The sequence below is a fragment of the Lentinula edodes genome (genome assembly GCF_021015755.1).
Source record: "Lentinula edodes strain Le(Bin) 0899 ss11 chromosome Unknown C8R40scaffold_83, whole genome shotgun sequence".
In the NCBI taxonomy this organism is placed as follows: Eukaryota; Fungi; Basidiomycota; class Agaricomycetes; order Agaricales; family Omphalotaceae; genus Lentinula; species Lentinula edodes.
In genome coordinates this window covers 1,930-19,401 of record NW_025764389.1, presented here as the reverse complement: position 1 = coordinate 19,401, position 17,472 = coordinate 1,930, and the positions used below count along the sequence as shown (strand labels likewise).

The 17,472-nt window shown below is 49.5% G+C and overlaps 2 protein-coding genes across 2 annotated transcripts; one reads left to right on the top strand and one right to left on the bottom strand.

Annotated features, from left to right (window-relative positions):
- Positions 1-15,142: 15,142 nt before the first annotated feature.
- Positions 15,143-16,264, top strand: C8R40DRAFT_1075212 (uncharacterized protein; the record flags this gene model as incomplete). The annotated part of the gene is made up of 3 exons (XM_046226826.1): positions 15,143-15,379; positions 15,433-15,621; positions 15,668-16,264. 3 exons carry the CDS (start codon positions 15,143-15,145, stop codon positions 16,262-16,264), a joined length of 1,023 nt encoding a protein of 340 aa, XP_046079005.1.
- Positions 16,265-17,151: 887 nt separating this feature from the next.
- On the bottom strand, positions 17,152-17,472 carry C8R40DRAFT_997671 (uncharacterized protein; the record flags this gene model as incomplete). Its single annotated transcript, XM_046236795.1, has 2 exons — positions 17,152-17,205; positions 17,254-17,472. Coding segments are annotated over 2 exons (273 nt in total), but the record flags the coding sequence as incomplete, so codon positions are not given.

Sequence of the window (17,472 nt, the reverse complement as noted above, 5' to 3'; positions counted from 1 at the left end):
AATCTCAAATGATCAGCCTCAGATTCATACCCAACTGTGAATGGCATTTTGTGAGCTGCATAATTCTGGAAGATAATGACTGAAAGCACCAAATGCGTCGTCTTCGAGGTCATCACATTCTTCAATTTCATCCTCGGAGTTTTCTGAGTCAGGCTCTTCAAGAAGCCAGGCATGCATTTCTTCTGCAAAACGTGCCATGCCACGCTCTACATCGGAAGGCTGAAGCGTGAAATCCTCTGTGGGGTCAAATGTGATGCCATAAACAGGCTGAGTATTCCTATCAGAAGAAGGCTGCACATTTTCGAAATCGAATGGCTCGTCATGACCTTGGGTCTCGTAGGGACCCTCGGAAAGGTCCATCAACAGAGATTCTAGTGGCGGAGACACACGGCGTGAGGTCCCTGGATTAGGGACAAACGGATCGGGGGCAGAATAATGTGAAGCTTCTCTATGATGTTTGACTGCTTGTTGATGACCTTTCCCATTTTCATGCCGCCGGGCTAAATTTGCATCTCTCCATACGTGGTCATCACAGGCCAAGCAAGACCATTGACTGCGCTTTGAGCCAGTTCCTGGCTCCCAGACTATAAATTCATCAATTGGAAGTGTCATGCCCGGCAGGATTCAGAGAGGACTTACATTCAGGATCTTGGAAAGGCTTCATTTTAGGGGCTGTCACAGATGCAGCGGTGTTATATGTTGATTGGCACAAGTCCAAAAAATAACCCAAATAATGAAGAATGGAAAGGCGATAGACTGCGAATTTTAGAATGACTCGACGTTGGCTCCAAGATACACACAGGTCTATTACAAATTCTACTATTATTCCATCTCGTGGAGGATAGTCATATGTAGGACAGGATTTGATCCGGAGATTATTTCGATCGGTTTAGATTTAGCATCAAAATCCTTGTTTAGATAACTTCTAACTTTCAGCTGCACCCGTGTAGAGCTAACTCCGAAGAAAATACTTTCTTCACTACAGCTCAATCATTTGCCCCATTCTCCGACTCTATCTCTGCCATCGGTCAACCACGTCGCCGTAATCGCGGTTTCGGTCCAGCCACAGTTCCTACTACGTCGACTCTTCCTGAAGCCATGGAAGAAGAACAACAATTTGAGTACAGCACCTTGTACACTGCTGACGGACAACCTGTTCAAGTCCTGACCCCTCGCCGTGGACAACCCCCCGTGGTCGCTCCGGCTTGGGGCCGGTCTACTACTCGAATTGATTCTCCAATCCTCCAAGCCATAGCCCGCCGTACGGGGAAACAACCCCAACGTCGCGCTGCTTCTGAATCTCCTCGTGACCCACCTCCTCACTTCGATTTGGACACTGGTGATCACGATGATCAAGACCCTCCTGTCGACCCCGACGATCCGGGCGTCGATAATAACAACGACGATCTGGATGACGATTCCGGCGGTTTACCGCGTGGTGAACCTGGTGGCCCCAGTGGACCTGGTGGACCTGGTGGTCCCGGTGGTCCCGGCGGTCCTGGTGGACCTAGTGGACCCCGTTCCCCAATCTCTCCTGACATCCCCAACGAGCAACGTGCTATGTTGGAACTCCTCTCGGGGTTCAAGGGCTCCATTGAGACCCTTGGCACCGTCCTCGCCACTCTCGGCCGTCCTTCTGATAGCTCTGAATCTAAGAGCAAAGTCAAGGAGCCAGAGGTATTCGACGGTTCGGACCCCCGAAAACTCAAGACGTTCTTCGTCAATCTCGCCCTGGTCTTTAATGACCGTCCCAAGTACTTCACCGACCAACGGAAGGTGAATTATACTCTTTCTTATCTCAGTGGGTCAGCCAAAGAATGGTTTGTCCCTGATATCCTCGACCCGGACCTCGACTCGCTGCCGGCCTGGACGTCGTCCTTCACGGCCCTTGTAAAGGAGCTACAGGACAACTTCGGCGTTTACGACGCCCAAGGCGAGGCCGAGGACGCCCTTGGTAACCTTAAGATGAAGGAAACCGAGAATATCCGGAAGTACAACATCTGGTTCAACACCCTGGCTGCTAGCACCAACTGGGATTCTGCCGCCCTGAAATGGGCTTATGGACGAGGCTTGGCTGAACGTATCAAGGACGAAATGGCGCGGTTGCCCGAGCCGGCGACGCTCGCCGCTTATCGTCTAGAAGTTCTTTGTATTGACAACCGTTATTGGAAGCGCGAAGAAACCAAGAAGCGTGAGGCTGGTAAGCCTTTTATTGCTCGGAACCCAAAGAAGGGTTCTACTAACCAGCAAAACAACTCTCAGCCATCTGGCTCTTCGGCGCCGTTCACGCCGAAGCCTAAACCCTTCTCTGGTGGTAAGCCTAACAATAATGGTAAGCCCCAGAACTCTTCAAATTCCGGCCAATCCGGCGGTCAGCGCCCCGCGTTCAACCATCTAGGAGCAGATGGTAAGGTACTTCCCTCCGAACGGGAAAGAAGGATGAAGAACAATCTTTGTCTCTTCTGCGGTGGTAAGCACTGTCACGAAGCGGCAGAGGCGGAGTGACTAACGGAGCGGGAAAGCGGAGCGACTAAGCAGAACGGTGAGGCGGAGCAACTGGACAAGGCAACAAGGCGGAGCGACTAAGCAGAATGGCGGCAGGCTGGTCCCAGATAATGACAGAGATATATTGAGTATCGTAGTCATAGGTAATAATAAGTAAGCACATACCTGGTCCCAGATAATGACAGAGAGGTCAAGATAAGGGACCAGGCTGTGGAGGGTTGGCTATATATACATAATCCGGTCTGCGAGAAACAACGATGTAATACTGTACAGTTTAGGAACAAGGAAGGTGGCGGAAGCCAATAGAAGGAGAAGATGGGTCAGGTGGATCAGTAATCGATGGATCAGTAATCGATGGGAGTTTGACAGTGATGGGATGATGTATCGTACAAGTAAAGGCGTCGAGACGGTGAGAAAAGGAAAATGATAGGGGCTGCGTACTTTATGACATTACCCCCCTCCTTATGACCATTGCCCTCGATGGTCAAGGCTTTGCCGCTGTTGGGTGTTTTTTATGAAAGGCCCGAACAATTTTTGGTGCTCGACTGAGGTTGGCTGCGGGTTCCCAAGAGTTGTGCCCTGCGTCGTAACCTTTCCACTTAACCAAATATTCCAACTTCTTCCATCGAACCCGGCTGTCTAAGATCTCCTCTACTTCGTATTCCGGTTCGTCTTCATCCTCTAAGTATACCGGCTCTGGTGGTGTTGGTATTTCGCCATTAGAGTTACCTTTCCAGGGGTATAGTTTATCGACATGGAAGACGGGATGGAGGCGATCTAGGGATAGGGGAAGGTCAAGGCGGTAGTCTAAAGGGCCAATTTTCTCCAGAATGCGATAAGGGCCAAGCTGTCGATCTCCTAACTTTTCACTGGAAAGTTGAAGGTTAATGTCCTCTGCACTGAGCCAGACTAGGTCTCCAACTTTAAATTGATGAGCTTTCCGCTTCCCGCGTTCGTATCCCTCCTTCTGTTGTTTCTTTCCTAGGTGTAAGGCAGCTCCGGCATCTTGTCGCGCTTCTCGGAGAATCTGTATACGGTCATCCACAGCTGGAATACCGCTGCGTTGGCCCACTGGGATATTGAACAGGGGAAGATAGCCGTAGGTTAGCTCGAACGGGGACATGCCTAGCGCAGAATGAGTCCGTGAGTTAATCACAAACTCCGCCATGGGAAGGTGCTCTGCCCAGTCATCTTGTCGTCGTCCTACATAGAGGCGGATGTATTTCTCTACTTCCTGATTTGCTCGTTCGGTTTGGCCATTAGACTGAGGACGGTATCCGGAGGTTAGATCTGATTTAATTCCTAGCCTAGCGAGAAGGGATCGCATGAGTTTAGCTGCAAACTGGGGTCCGCGGTCGGATTTAAAGTGAAGAGGAAGACCATGGAGACGGAAGATCTCTCGGTAGTAAATATCGGCAACGCCTTCGGCTGTGATGGAGCTGGTGCAAGGAATGGCGTGAATTTGTTTTCCATACAGGTCTGTGCAAACCAAGACAGCATCGTAGCCTTGGGAGTTAGGTAGCTGTGTTATCAGGTCAACCCCTACCTCTTCCCATAGACCGGATGGTACATCTAATGGTTGAGTTACGGCCCGTGGGTGTCGCTGGATCTTCTTACGGGCACAAACCTCGCATCCCTCAACGTATTTTTCCACAAAAGAGCGCAACGTAGGCCACCAGAAATGGGTACTGACCAAGTCGAGTGTCCCGTGTAGTCCGGGGTGTCCTGCAGTTGGATTGTCGTGGCATTGACGGAGTACCTCAGTGCGTAGGTCGTCGTTTGCTGGTACGTATACTCGACCTCGGTAGTAGACCAACCCATTGTCTTCTTCCCATTCGGCTATCCCATTGGCCAAGCGCTGTAGTCCGTGCTCTTTGACTGTTTTGAGACCCTCCAATACCTGTGCCTCCCGTTCTGAGGCTTTCCGGATACGATCCTCTAAGGGGTTCTGTAGGATCGAAGCTGCAATTTTTACGAAGTGGCCAGGTTTAAGGACTGTCTGTTGTCGGTTATCATCGCTGTCCGATACATGATGAACTGCCATGCGGGAGAGAGCATCAGCTTGGGTGTTTACTCTGCCAGGGCGGTGGATCATATGAAAGTCAAACCGTGACAGATAGAGGGCCCATTGGGCTTGTCGGCGGGTGAGGTCTTGTGCAGTGCGCCAGAATTCGAGGTTCGAATGGTCCGTAATGATGTCGAATGGTTGAGGGAGTCCTTCTAGAAAGTTCCTCCAATCCTTCAGTGCTTCAATGATAGCAAGCATTTCTCGATCGTAGATTTCGTAGTTCCGTTCCGCTGGCTGCATGGATGCCGATCTGAAGGCTACCGGATGCCATTGGCCATCGTCTTGCTTCTGCATAAGGGCGCCTCCCGTGGCAAAGCCTGATGCGTCTACCTCGATTCGAGTAGGCCTGTCTGGTGTCCATAGAGCAAGGATCGGTGCGGAGATGAAGGCTTCTCGAAGGGTATCAAATGCTTTCTGTCGAGTGTCGGTCCAGGTAAAGCTGGTGTCTTTCTTCGTCAGGTCGTTCAGAGGTCGTGCTATTTTGGCAAAATTCCGGATAAAGCGTCGGTAGAAGTTTGCAAATCCCAAGAACCCTCGTAGTTCCCGAAGATTAGTAGGGACTGGCCAGTCGTGAACAGCCGCTACTTTTACCGGATCCATTCTCACCTCCCCTTCTGAGATGATGAGTCCGAGGTATTCAATCTGTTGTTGTTCAAATTCGCATTTTTCTGGTCGTAGGTAGAGGTCGTGCTTTTCTAACCGGGTTAATACTTCCCGTACCATTCGTCGGTGTTCCTCGAGATCGTTACTGAAGATAAGGATGTCATCTAGGTAGACTGCCACCTTGCCGGCTGCAATGAGATCAGCAAATATAGCATTCATAAGTGCTTGGAACGTGGCAGGGGAATTTGTGAGACCAAAGAACATGACCTTAGGCTCGAACAAGCCTCGGGTTGTTGCGAACGCGCCTTTCCATTCATGCCCCTTCTTAATCCGTATGTTATTGTAACCCCAGCGGACATCAAACTTCGTGAAGTATCTGGCTCCCTGAAGTCGGCTAATGATGTCAGCAACTAATGGGAGAGGGTATCGGTTCTTCACAGTGTACTCGTTCAGTTTCCGGTAGTCTTGTACGAAACGGAGTTTCCCATCCTTCTTCTTTACGAAGAAGACCGGTGATGAGATTGGTGATTTTGAGGGGACGATATAGCCTTTCCGTAGGTTTTCTTCTAGGAAACGATCCAACTCCTCCTGCTCGTTTAGGGACATGGGATAAATCTTGGTACGCATGGTTGCCGGTGCTCCAGGTACGAGATCAATCGCATGGTCCCAAGGTTGGTGGGCAGGTAATCGTTCGGAGGCGGATTCTGAGAAAACCTTCTTGAAATCACGATACTGCTCAGGGACCATTTCTTCGAAGGTTTTAACGGGTTTGTCTCGGTTGGCTTCCTCTGCTAGCTGCTGGGAGTAAGTGAATCCTGCGGCGCACCAGACTTCCTCCGTCTGTTCCTCTAGAATTCCTGCTTTTACCCATGCCCAGCGAGTTTTATGATTGGCTCGAATTCGGTGTATTGGTGGTTCTTCCACCGCTGCTGATTCACTTGGTTCAAGGGTCGCTTCTAGTGGCACCTCAATGTGGGGGTTTTCTGCGGGAGGTTCCAGTTCCGGGAGTTCGAGGATCGGGGTTTCTGTGTGAGTGGCAGCTAGATGAGAGTACAAGATCTCCTCGTCTGGGACTTCTTCTATCGTTACTCGAGGAGGCTTTACTGAAAGTCGTCCTTTCTCCCAATCAATCTCCGGATTTACCTTCCGTAGCCAGGGGAGTCCAAGGATGATGTCTTCACCTCCTAGGTTGGTGATCAGAAAGTCCATCCATCGCTCTTGATTATCCACTGTGAGTGCTAGACGTGCAAAATGGGTTATCCGTCCAGCTCGGTTAGGTGTTCCATCGATATTAAAAACGTCGATTGGTTTATGGAGGGGTGCACATCTTACGTGGTTCCGGGTGGCAAAGTCTTGGTTTAAAAACAGGGCGGTAGCTCCACAGTCTACCATGGCTGCAGTTGTTATACTGTGATTCCTTCCTCTTAGTCTCGCATGAATTCGGAAATGTGGGGAAGTGGAGTTTAATTCCCGGATCGACGATATTGTACATGATGGGTGCGAGTCATATGAAGAAGTAGCGAACATAACAAACTGATTATGGGGTACTCTCGGTGCAGCCGAAGTGGGTACCCTCTTTAAAAACCCTGTTGAAAGCCAGAGGACGAGGAGGACATAGCGTTAGCACGATCAAGTAATTCCCTTATTTGACCAATCTGGTTGGAAAAGTCCTGGTTAGGAGGGCTCGGAGTAGCGGCTACGGGTGCAGGAGCAGACGTTGGGGTCGAGGACGCGATTTGGACGGATTCGTTTGGGAATAGGGAGAATGGCGCGGGTCCTGTAGCGGATATCTGTTGGCGTCGGCCTCGGTCTCGTCCGAGTCCCATGAATTTGTCTTGGCAGACTGCTTCCAGATGTCCTCGGCGTCCACAGTAGCGGCAGGTGGTTTCTCGGTGTGGGCAGTTTTGCTTGACATGACCTTGGGCACCACAGCCAAAGCATTGTCCTCGCATGCGAGCTAGGAATGCCTCCCTAGTATTCCCATTACTGGTGTGGGTTGCATCAATGTCCATAGCGTGGGGTCAGCAGGGGTAGTATGAGCGGTATGCGTGGGAGGGTATCCAGAGTTCCGGCCAGTCATGGTGGGATCGTGCAGGTAGACATCCACCGATATGGCCCATTTGATTGCCTCCTTCAGAGTCGGAGCAATTCCTTGGGCAATGTTTACGGTGATGAGGTGTTGTCGGATCTCTGGGAGTAATGCAGTGAAGAAACGTTCCCGCAAGTCAATATCAGACATTTCAGTCCGATCTCCGATATCCTTGAACTTCTGAGCGAATTCCGCAACTGTCTGTCCTTTACTTTGCCTGAGATTCTTGATCTCGCTACGGGCTTCCATACCCGGGTCCATTGGTTCAAACCGTTGGCTAAATTCCTTCAGAAACGCCTCCCAATTTCCTCCAAAAGGGGGATTTTTTGCATTGAAATGTAGCAGATGGGGAGTTGCCCAATCTCCGGCACTTTCTGTGAAGAAGCCCAAGGCGGACTTGATGAGTTTTACTTGGCTTTTGGCAAGATCCGGTTGTTCTGACGCCCAATTCTGGAACTGAGCCATGAAGCAACGGGCTTCAGCGCCATCTTTACCCTTGAAAACCTCGGGTTTGTTCATGCTTGACTTAGAGGATGAGCGTTCCTCCATAGCTGTAGCAAGGTTAGCTACTTGTCTGATGAGCTGAGCCATGAGATCCTCCGCAGAGGTGTTTGGGGCAGGCGGGATAGGAGTCGACATGATGGGAGTAGGCAATCGGGGCTGGGGAATCGGCAGGAAGGTTATATTGCTCACAGTGAGTGGCTCTCGGATTGAGTTCGAAAGGGCGTTGGGGCAAGGTTGAGACTGGCAATCGCGCCAAGTATCGTCGTTGTTATGGGCGTGAGCTTGGTCTCTGGGGTCAAGTGCGTGCGGGAGTGCGGAGCAGTCTATACTGGCAACAGGTGTTTCAGAGTCGGGCGGAACTGGGGAAGACGTGGTGTCTATAGACCCTGCAAGGACAACCTTATCGGTAGGCTGTCAGTGCAGTAATGGATCTTGACCTAATGTCACGAAGCGGCAGAGGCGGAGTGACTAACGGAGCGGGAAAGCGGAGCGACTAAGCAGAACGGTGAGGCGGAGCAACTGGACAAGGCAACAAGGCGGAGCGACTAAGCAGAATGGCGGCAGGCTGGTCCCAGATAATGACAGAGATATATTGAGTATCGTAGTCATAGGTAATAATAAGTAAGCACATACCTGGTCCCAGATAATGACAGAGAGGTCAAGATAAGGGACCAGGCTGTGGAGGGTTGGCTATATATACATAATCCGGTCTGCGAGAAACAACGATGTAATACTGTACAGTTTAGGAACAAGGAAGGTGGCGGAAGCCAATAGAAGGAGAAGATGGGTCAGGTGGATCAGTAATCGATGGATCAGTAATCGATGGGAGTTTGACAGTGATGGGATGATGTATCGTACAAGTAAAGGCGTCGAGACGGTGAGAAAAGGAAAATGATAGGGGCTGCGTACTTTATGACAAGCACCAGATTGCTGACTGCAACAAGCGAAAGGCCCGAGAATCGAAGGGCCGCGCTGCCGAGGTGGAAGAAACCCCCGAAGCAACCATTGAGGTTGTTGAAGAGGATTCGGAAAACTAATCCGCAGCTCTTGTTCCCCGGTACGAAACGGGAGCTGCGTTGATCAGGTTCGTACCTCACCTGGGGAGTTATATCTCAACGCGTCCGCTCTTTCCTCTATTGAACGATCTCTTGTAATATCTTTGACTACTGAATTTTCGTTATCCGATTCAGCCGCGCCGGCCGAGCCCATCTCTGCTCTTCTCAAATTTCCTACTCTTGTTGATTCTGGTTCTACTGACTCTTTCATCGATACTCGTTATGTTTCTCAGAACTCTATTCCTACAACCAAAATTTCTCCTGTTAATCTTCGTTTTTTGATGGTTCATTATCTTCTAAACCCATTACCGATATGGCGAATATTGCCGTTCGGTTCCCTTCTGCGAGCTGCTTCTATTACCCTTTTATGTTACTCATTTAGATTCATCTTGTAAAGCAGTATTAGGTTACAGTTTCTTATCCCGCTACAATCCGTTGATTGACTGGGCATCTCGAAACATTACGTTCCGTAACACTTCACATCCTGATTCTCCACAGACGTCTGTGCCTTCTGCTATCAACCCTGTTGTTGCAAAGGTCGCTGTTCCGTTACCGGAACTTTCGCCGTCGGTCCTACCGACAATTCTGGAGACCCCTCCTGGGGACTCACCTCGCTCTCGCTCTCGCTCCCGCTCTCGGACTTTACGGGCCAAGCCCCTTTCATCTAAATTCCCTTTTGAACCCATCTATTCTTATCCTACAGTCTCTCAATTTGCTGCTCAGCTGGAAACTCCCGAGGTTGACATTGCACTGGTGAGTGCTGCAGTCTTTAACAGGGCTTGCAAGGACGCTGGTATGGAACCCATACTCCTTCGTGCTATTCACTCTGAGGTCGCGGCCCGCGCCGCCGACCGCTCCTCCACCGCTCCTACTGTCCCTCCACTTCCTCCTTCCATCCCAGCAGAGTATGCAGAGTTTGCAGACGTCTTCGACGAGATTGCTGCAGATTCACTTCCTGAACACAGACCTTACGACCTGAAGATTGACTTGGAAGAAGGCGCTTCGCCGCCGCTCGGCCGTATTTATCCTTTGTCTGAAAAGGAGTTAGTCGCCCTTAAAGACTTTATTGACAAACAGCTGGCTACTGGTGCCATCACCCCATCATCCTCTCCTCACGGCGCTCCGGTCCTGTTTGTCCCGAAGAAAGACGGCAAACTTCGCCTTTGCGTCGATTTCCGTGGACTCAATCGTATCACCAAAAAGGATCGTTACCCACTCCCACTCATTTCAGACCTTCTCGACGCTCCGAAAAGAGCTAAAATATACACCAAATTGGATCTCGCTCACGCTTATCATCTAGTCAGAATCGCTGAGGGTGACGAATGGAAGACCACCTTTCGGACCCGTTACGGCTCTTACGAATGGAAGGTCATGCCGTTTGGCCTTACGAACGCCCCTGCGGCTTTCCAGCGGTTTGTTAATAACATCTTCTCTGACATGCTCGATGTTTGTGTCATCGTCTATCTTGACGATATTCTAATCTACTCTGATACGCCAGAAGAACACCGAGAACACGTTAAGGAAGTCCTTCGGCAGTTATGGAAACATCGGCTTTACGCCAACCCCGAGAAGTGCGAATTCAATATGGATACTGTTGAGTATTTGGGTTATATTCTTTCTCCTGACGGATTGACTATGTCCAAGGAGAAAGTTCAGACAGTTCTAGAGTGGCCGGTCCCGAGGAAGGTTAAGGACATTCAGTCCTTCTTGGGTTTTGCAAATTTCTATCGTCGTTTTATCTATAATTATAGCGATATCGTTGTGCCGATGACTCGGCTTACCCGAAAAGGCGCTCCCTGGATCTGGGACAGCAGCTGTCAAGAGGCCTTCGAAAACCTCAAAATCACTTTTACTTCTGCGCCGATACTGGCCCATTGGGAGCCGAATCGCCCACTTATCGTGGAGACCGACGCTTCCGACTACGCCATTGCGGCCATTCTTTCCATCCAATATGCTGACGGTGAAATTCATCCTCTAGCCTTCCTTTCCAGAACGCTTCATGCAGCGGAACTCAATTACGATACTCACGACAAAGAGCTACTGGCCATCTTCGAGGCCTTTAAAGCTTGGCGTCATTATCTGGAAGGCTCGGGTGATCCGGTGGACGTCGTCACCGATCACAAAAATCTTGAGTATTTTTCTACTACCAAGGTTCTCACCCGCCGACAGGTCCGATGGTCAGAATTTTTGCATCAATTCAATATGGTCATTCGCTTCCGGCCGGGGAAACTCGGCGAGAAACCCGACTCGATAACTAGACGCTGGGACGTCTACCCTAAAGAGGGGGATATCGGTTACGCCCAAGTGAACCCTCACAACTTCCGTCCTATCTTTACTAACGAACAACTCACTGCGTCTCTTCGAGCTACCTTCTTGGAAGGCCCGGTTTTACGAGCCTCGATTATCATGGATATCGAAGCCCTACACCAGGCTATCATCCTCGCCCTTCCCGCCGACCCGAGCTTCGTTGTTGGCTTGGAACTTGCAAAAGATCCTTCCAATGAACGTTGGAGCTTAGGTAGTGACAAGCTACTATGCCTTGACGACCGTATTTATGTTCCTAATCACGGCGATCTTCGCCTTCAAGTTCTCCGCTACTTTCATGATCATCCACTCTCCGGCCATTTCGGCCAGAACCGCACTCTAGAAGCTGTACATCGTCAATACACCTGGCCCAAGGTCAGAGACTTCATCCGTGACTATGTCACCTCTTGCACTGTTTGTGGTCGCAACAAACCTCGCCGTCATCGGCCTTACGGTTTGTTGAAGCCTCTGCCAGTTCCGGTCCGACCATGGGATTCCATCTCCATGGACTTCATTGAGCAACTGCCAATGTCGAATGGTTATACAGCCATCCTCGTCGTTGTGGATCGATCTTCCAAGCAAGCTATTTTCATCCCTACTTTCGACACCATTACGTCCGAACAATTAGCTGAGCTTTTTGTTATTCACGTCTTCTCTAAACATGGTGTTCCTAATCATGTCACTTCTGATCGTGGTTCCGAATTTGTTTCGGCGTTCTTCCGGGCTCTCGGGAAAGCGCTCTCCATGGAACTTCATTATACCTCTGGATATCATCCGGAAGCCGATGGGCAGACCGAGCGTGTCAATCAGACTCTCGAACAGTACATCAGGATCTATTGTTCCTACCAACAAGATGACTGGTCGCCGCTACTTCTGATCGCCGAGTTCGCCTATAACAACGCTCCCAACGCTTCCACAGGTATTACTCCATTCTTCGCTAACAAAGGATACCGCCCAAATATCACCGTTCGGCCCGAGGTCAACATGAAGTCTGATCTTGCTAGAGACTTCGTCGTCAACCTTGATGAACTCCACGCTTTCCTTCGAGAGGAAATTCTGTTAGCTCAGTCTCGTTACAAGGAACAAGCTGACAGGAAAAGAATCTCGCACCCGGAGTTCCCGATCGGCTCTGAAGTATTTGTTCTTGCTAAGCATATTCGCTCTACTTGTCCTACTGAAAAATTCTCTGAAAAATATCTTGGTCCTTTCAAGGTCGTCAGTCGACCTGGTACTTTGTCTTATGAACTCAAGCTCCCGGACTACCTTCGCCAAATTCACCCGGTTTTCCATGTCTCACAGCTGGAGCCGGTTACGCCGAACCCTTTCCCGAATCGAACTCAATCTCCTCCACCTCCAATTGAAATTGATGGTGAAGAGGAGTACAACGTTGCCGAAATCCTTGACTCCAAGCTGGACAGAAGGTACAAACGTTGTCCTCTACGTTATTACATTCGGTGGGCCGGTTACGAAGGTACCGACGATGAGTTTTCTTGGGTTGCTGCTGATGAACTACATGCTGACGAACTTGTACCGGCATTCCACGCCCGATACCCTCACAAGCCTGGACCTTGATCACACAAAAAACATTTATTCCTTTCCTCCGTTTTTTCGCCATGCTCCGCCGAAGTTTACTTCGTGTGTTTAGAGGGTAAACACGATGATAGCAAATTGAGTGTTTACCTCTCCTTCTTAAATTGCTTACTTTGTTTCTTAGTTACTATTTTACTTATTCTTCAATCACACTTAAGCTACTTATACTTCAAAACTAATTACTTCTTACGCCGCTTGCGGCCCATTCGCTCTCCGATTTCAAAATTGCGTTGAACATTTTTTTTTATATACAAAGTTCAAAAAAAAATATACAGAAGAGGCAGGACTACAAGAAGACAACAAGAAGACTACAAGAAATACAAGAACATGGCCGGAGGGCCGAGGTCCGATGTCCGATGACCGTAGTTACACTACTCTACGGCCCTCTCCTTCCCCTTCTCCGACTGCGCCTTCGCCGGCGCCGGTTCCTCCTCTACTACCTCCTCCGCCTCTCCTTCCCCATCTTCCTCCATCTCTTGCTCCTCTTCCTCGTCACTGTCCATGACCCTTCTCCGTTTCCTCGACAATCCCGACGGTCCGGCTTCCGGTAATTCAGGGGGTGTCCTCCTCCTCCTCGCGGCGTCCGTTATCAGCCAGTCCAGCTTGCGGTTGAAGTGTCGATGGTAGGTATTTGCCTTTACCTGACCATCTCGAAGTTGTCGATTATCGGCGAGGAGCTGGGCTACTTGACTTTCAAGGACCGCCAGGCGCTCGCCGGTCGGATTGGATCCTCCCTCTCGCTTGACTGTGAAGGGCCGGTTGGAGTACGAACACCGTACCTTGGCGTCGTGGCAGGGTTTGCAAATTATTGAACTCCTCTTGCCAGCCTGCATCTGGCAAGGGATTTTCTTGTTCCTGCATCGTTCGCAGGGCGTCCTTTCGTTTTCTTCGTCATCGTCGTCTCCGCCGTCTCCGCCGTCGTCGGGATCCTCATCCACGGGCTGGAACTCAGAACGTTAGTAAAGGCAGGAAGCACCAGGACATTGTTACTCACCTGGGCCTTGGACTTCCCTTTCCCTTTGCTCTTCTCCCTCCGGATCTCCACAACGGGCCTCCGAGGGGACCCCGAAGTCTCTTCTGGCGAAGATCCTCGCCGACTGCGGGCAGTAGCTGCTGCTGCCATTCTCCTCCTCCTTTCCTCCCTCGCCGCGGCTTGTTCTCGCGCCTCCTCCGCTACCTTCTTGGCTGCCTCCTCTTCGGCTTTTTGTTTCGCCGCTGCCGCTGCCGCTGCTGCTGCCTTCCTCTCCTTCATCCGACGAACCTTCTCCTGTGCCTTCCTCAGGACCTCGGCTTCATCCTCCTCCAGGTCTTCTTCCTCACGGGAGTCGGGATCGGCAGATTCGGTGGGATTGACTGATAGTACTAGTCGTCGGTGTCCCGAAGGACCGGCGGTAGAAGAGGAAGTGGTGTGAGTTTGAGTACGACTGGTCGACATTGAGGACTTGGGTTTTTGGAAAAAGTTAGGGCCCTAGCGGCAAAATCTTGGCCCTTTTTATAGGGACAAAACGGCGCACGGGCCAGCGAAAATTTTTCTTCGAATTGTACTTGGTCTACGGTGCACCGAAAATTTTCTTGCATGACTAAAACAATCCCCGGTACCAACGGCTTACGAAAATTTTCCTGCTGACTGATGGGCCAAATTCCCGATGCTGACGGCCTTTAAAATTTTTCCTTGTTGACCAATCAACTCCCGGTATTAATGGCTTTCGAGGGCTCAAGCCTAAGAGGGGGATACTGTCAAGCCCATGCCTCGGGCCTCCATTCCGCCGCTCGGTATTCCGAAGATCCACCTTTATTGTAATCTCTTCCTTATTGTTCTTTCTCGCTACACATACCCTTTCACTCTAGTCCCTCTTTATTGTCTTTTACTTTACCCTGCAGGACTACACGTACAACTCCTAGTAGTTAGTCTGGCGCTCCGCCCCGCTGCGCCGCTCCGTAGATATAAATACTGCTTGTACGCTACTGTAGTTCCTCAGTTTAATTATCAACTTAGATCTCCCTTCTCAACTTAACTCTTCTCTAAGTCTTCAGGCTCAACGCCTCGAAGTACGTTCCCCTCGACCTTAGGACTTGAACGTCCTCTGGTTCGCTCCTCGTCATTGGCGATACCGCCGCTCCGACCTGGCTGCTACTTAGCCTCTCTCTCTCTACTCTCGCTCTCCGGGGACTAACGGCATAACGGCGGTGTTGTTAATAACTTCACTACTGTCCCACTCGTCTTCCGCACTTAGACACCTTGTGGCTTTGGCACGGTTACACGGGTTGCATGATCTTAACAAGAAGGCATGGAATGAGGTTGTTGGGAGTGTTGACAAGTTCGACATCATCTTCGAGGTCCCATACAAATCTTCGCAGCAAAACCTCACTGGTATAACCTCTCACACTGTGTTCACTGTATTCATTGAAGAGTTAGCGAAAAAAATGAATACTCGACTTTCACTCCTGTCAAATATCTCATATCTTCCTTCCTATAAACCAAAATCCCGGACAACTGATGTGATGCTTGAAGGAGAAGAAGACTGGATCATGCTGATCAAGGATGCTTGGGACCATGTACAGAATATGCGTGGAAGAAAACCTAAGGCGTGGACAATCCGTATCTTTGACAAAAGCCCAACAGAAACAGGCAAAGCAAAGGAAAATGATGATTGTGCAAAGGTATCAATCAATTACAGTTTTCTCGTAACGGCGTATCACTGAACTTTGTTCAGAGCAGGAAGAAATCAAGTGCTACTGTACCAAGTGAACAGCTTCCCGCATCGCATTCTGATGCAGGAATTCTGGTAGCCATTCAAGGCAAAAATCACTGCAACACATGTCAGACAGCATGCTACGTCCTTGCTAATGGTGATCATTATTGTTTCAATGATGAAGATATGAATACGTGGGTCCAACTTGCAGTGAGTGCCAGCTATCTTTTCCTTTACCTTATACTCACAACAGTAGTCCCGACACCAGGCAACAGTCAATGATCCACCAAGCTGTATCCTTGCAAGGCTTGGTGAAAAGCTTGGTCACCAAAAGCATTGCAATGCTCCTACACTGCCACCACCACCATCTGTGCCACCTGTTCCTCCGCAAACTCCTTTGGCACCCGCTCCAGCTACTGATGCCATTGCACAGGCCATGACAATGGTGGGCACAGTCACACCGCTTCTCGCGATGCTAATGAATGGAAATTGTGGCTCCCGACAGCATTCCCCTCCACGTACTTCTTCCTCGAAGCGCCACCATGCAGATAGCTCTCCAGCTCCTGCATCATCTCCGTACAAGGCATCTCCATCCAGAAATGAAGAGCTACTCATCTGGCTTCCCAAGGTTGATGCAGATGTGGAATGTGGAAAACGGAATGCAAGCTATGTGCAATATGGTGGTATCTTGACTGAAAAAGGGATCTTTGATCTTGATGATCTTGTTCGACTCACTAGTGAACGCCTTGAAGCATTTACCGGAATGGCATATGGGTTTTGTGATCGTCTTCTCCGTTACGCTCGGGAGGATATGGGTATAAAGTTACCAAAGAAGGCTCGTATTGGACAATAGTTCATAGTACGGTATACCCACAATGATTGAAAAATCCCTTAGCATCATCACTACTAATGGAATATGTAGCACAAATGAGGTGTAAATATACATAGGTATTGTCTATAGCTGGGTGAATGGCCTGCCTGACAATCTCTCCCTTGCGTTGAACAAAAGCTTTGATAGCAGAAAATCCAAGTTCGATGGGATTATGATCAGGTGAATAGGGTGGTAGGAAAAAATAGCACATTCCACTACAGGGATCTGAATGATACTGCGAGGATAAGACGAAGACTGAGCATACCGAGATGTGATAAGGTCTAGAACTCTAGGATCTTTGTGAATACGAGCATTGTCCATCACAATTACTGACTTCGGAGCAGGAAATGGCTGCATACGGGTTAAGAGGGTTTCGATGAACCCATAGAACCTCGATGCTGTGAATGAACCTTCAACAATTTTTGCATAGACAATACCAGTACTAGATAGGGCCGGTAGTAGTGAATATCTGTAAGAACAATAAAATGATCAGTAAGGGTACACTTGAACATAATCAACACTCACCGACGACCGCAAACAAAAAAAGTACTTTTATATATCCGCCTCCAACTGACAGCCCAACCGCATCGACGATATGGTGTTCGTCGATCAAATGAGCTTTCATCGACAAAGAGGAGTTGGCATGGTCTATACAGACGGGCATAGTTTAGTCGGAATTGGGCTCGCTTGAGTGCATCACATTCGATGGCAGCTTTTGTTATCTGCGGCAAGTGGCTGAATTGTCAAGTTGAAGGTAGATATTACACGGCCCATTAGCACACCTTCTTGAGGGTATATCCACTGAGTTTCAAGACACGCCAAAGGGTCGGAGTACTCGCCAGTACACCACACCGTTCATTTAATACATTACGAATCTCATCCAGATACATATCTGGAGTATGTGTTAACAGTCCATGAACAAACTAATTATGAGATCAGTAGAATTATATCAACAACATGAAAGCACATACTCGGAGATCCTCAAAAGATAGTATACGCTTCCTTCCTCGAAGCTCTGCTGTGAGTTCATGACCAGGCCCATTTGTCTTTCGGTGCTCTGCCAGTATGCGCTGGATAGTCAGCTTCTTGCAATTTGACTTTTGGCTGATTTCGTTCAAGGTACTGCATGTTTTCCGTAGGTATACAATGGTTTTTCGGAGGTCATCAGATAGTCGATGGCCTCGGGTCAT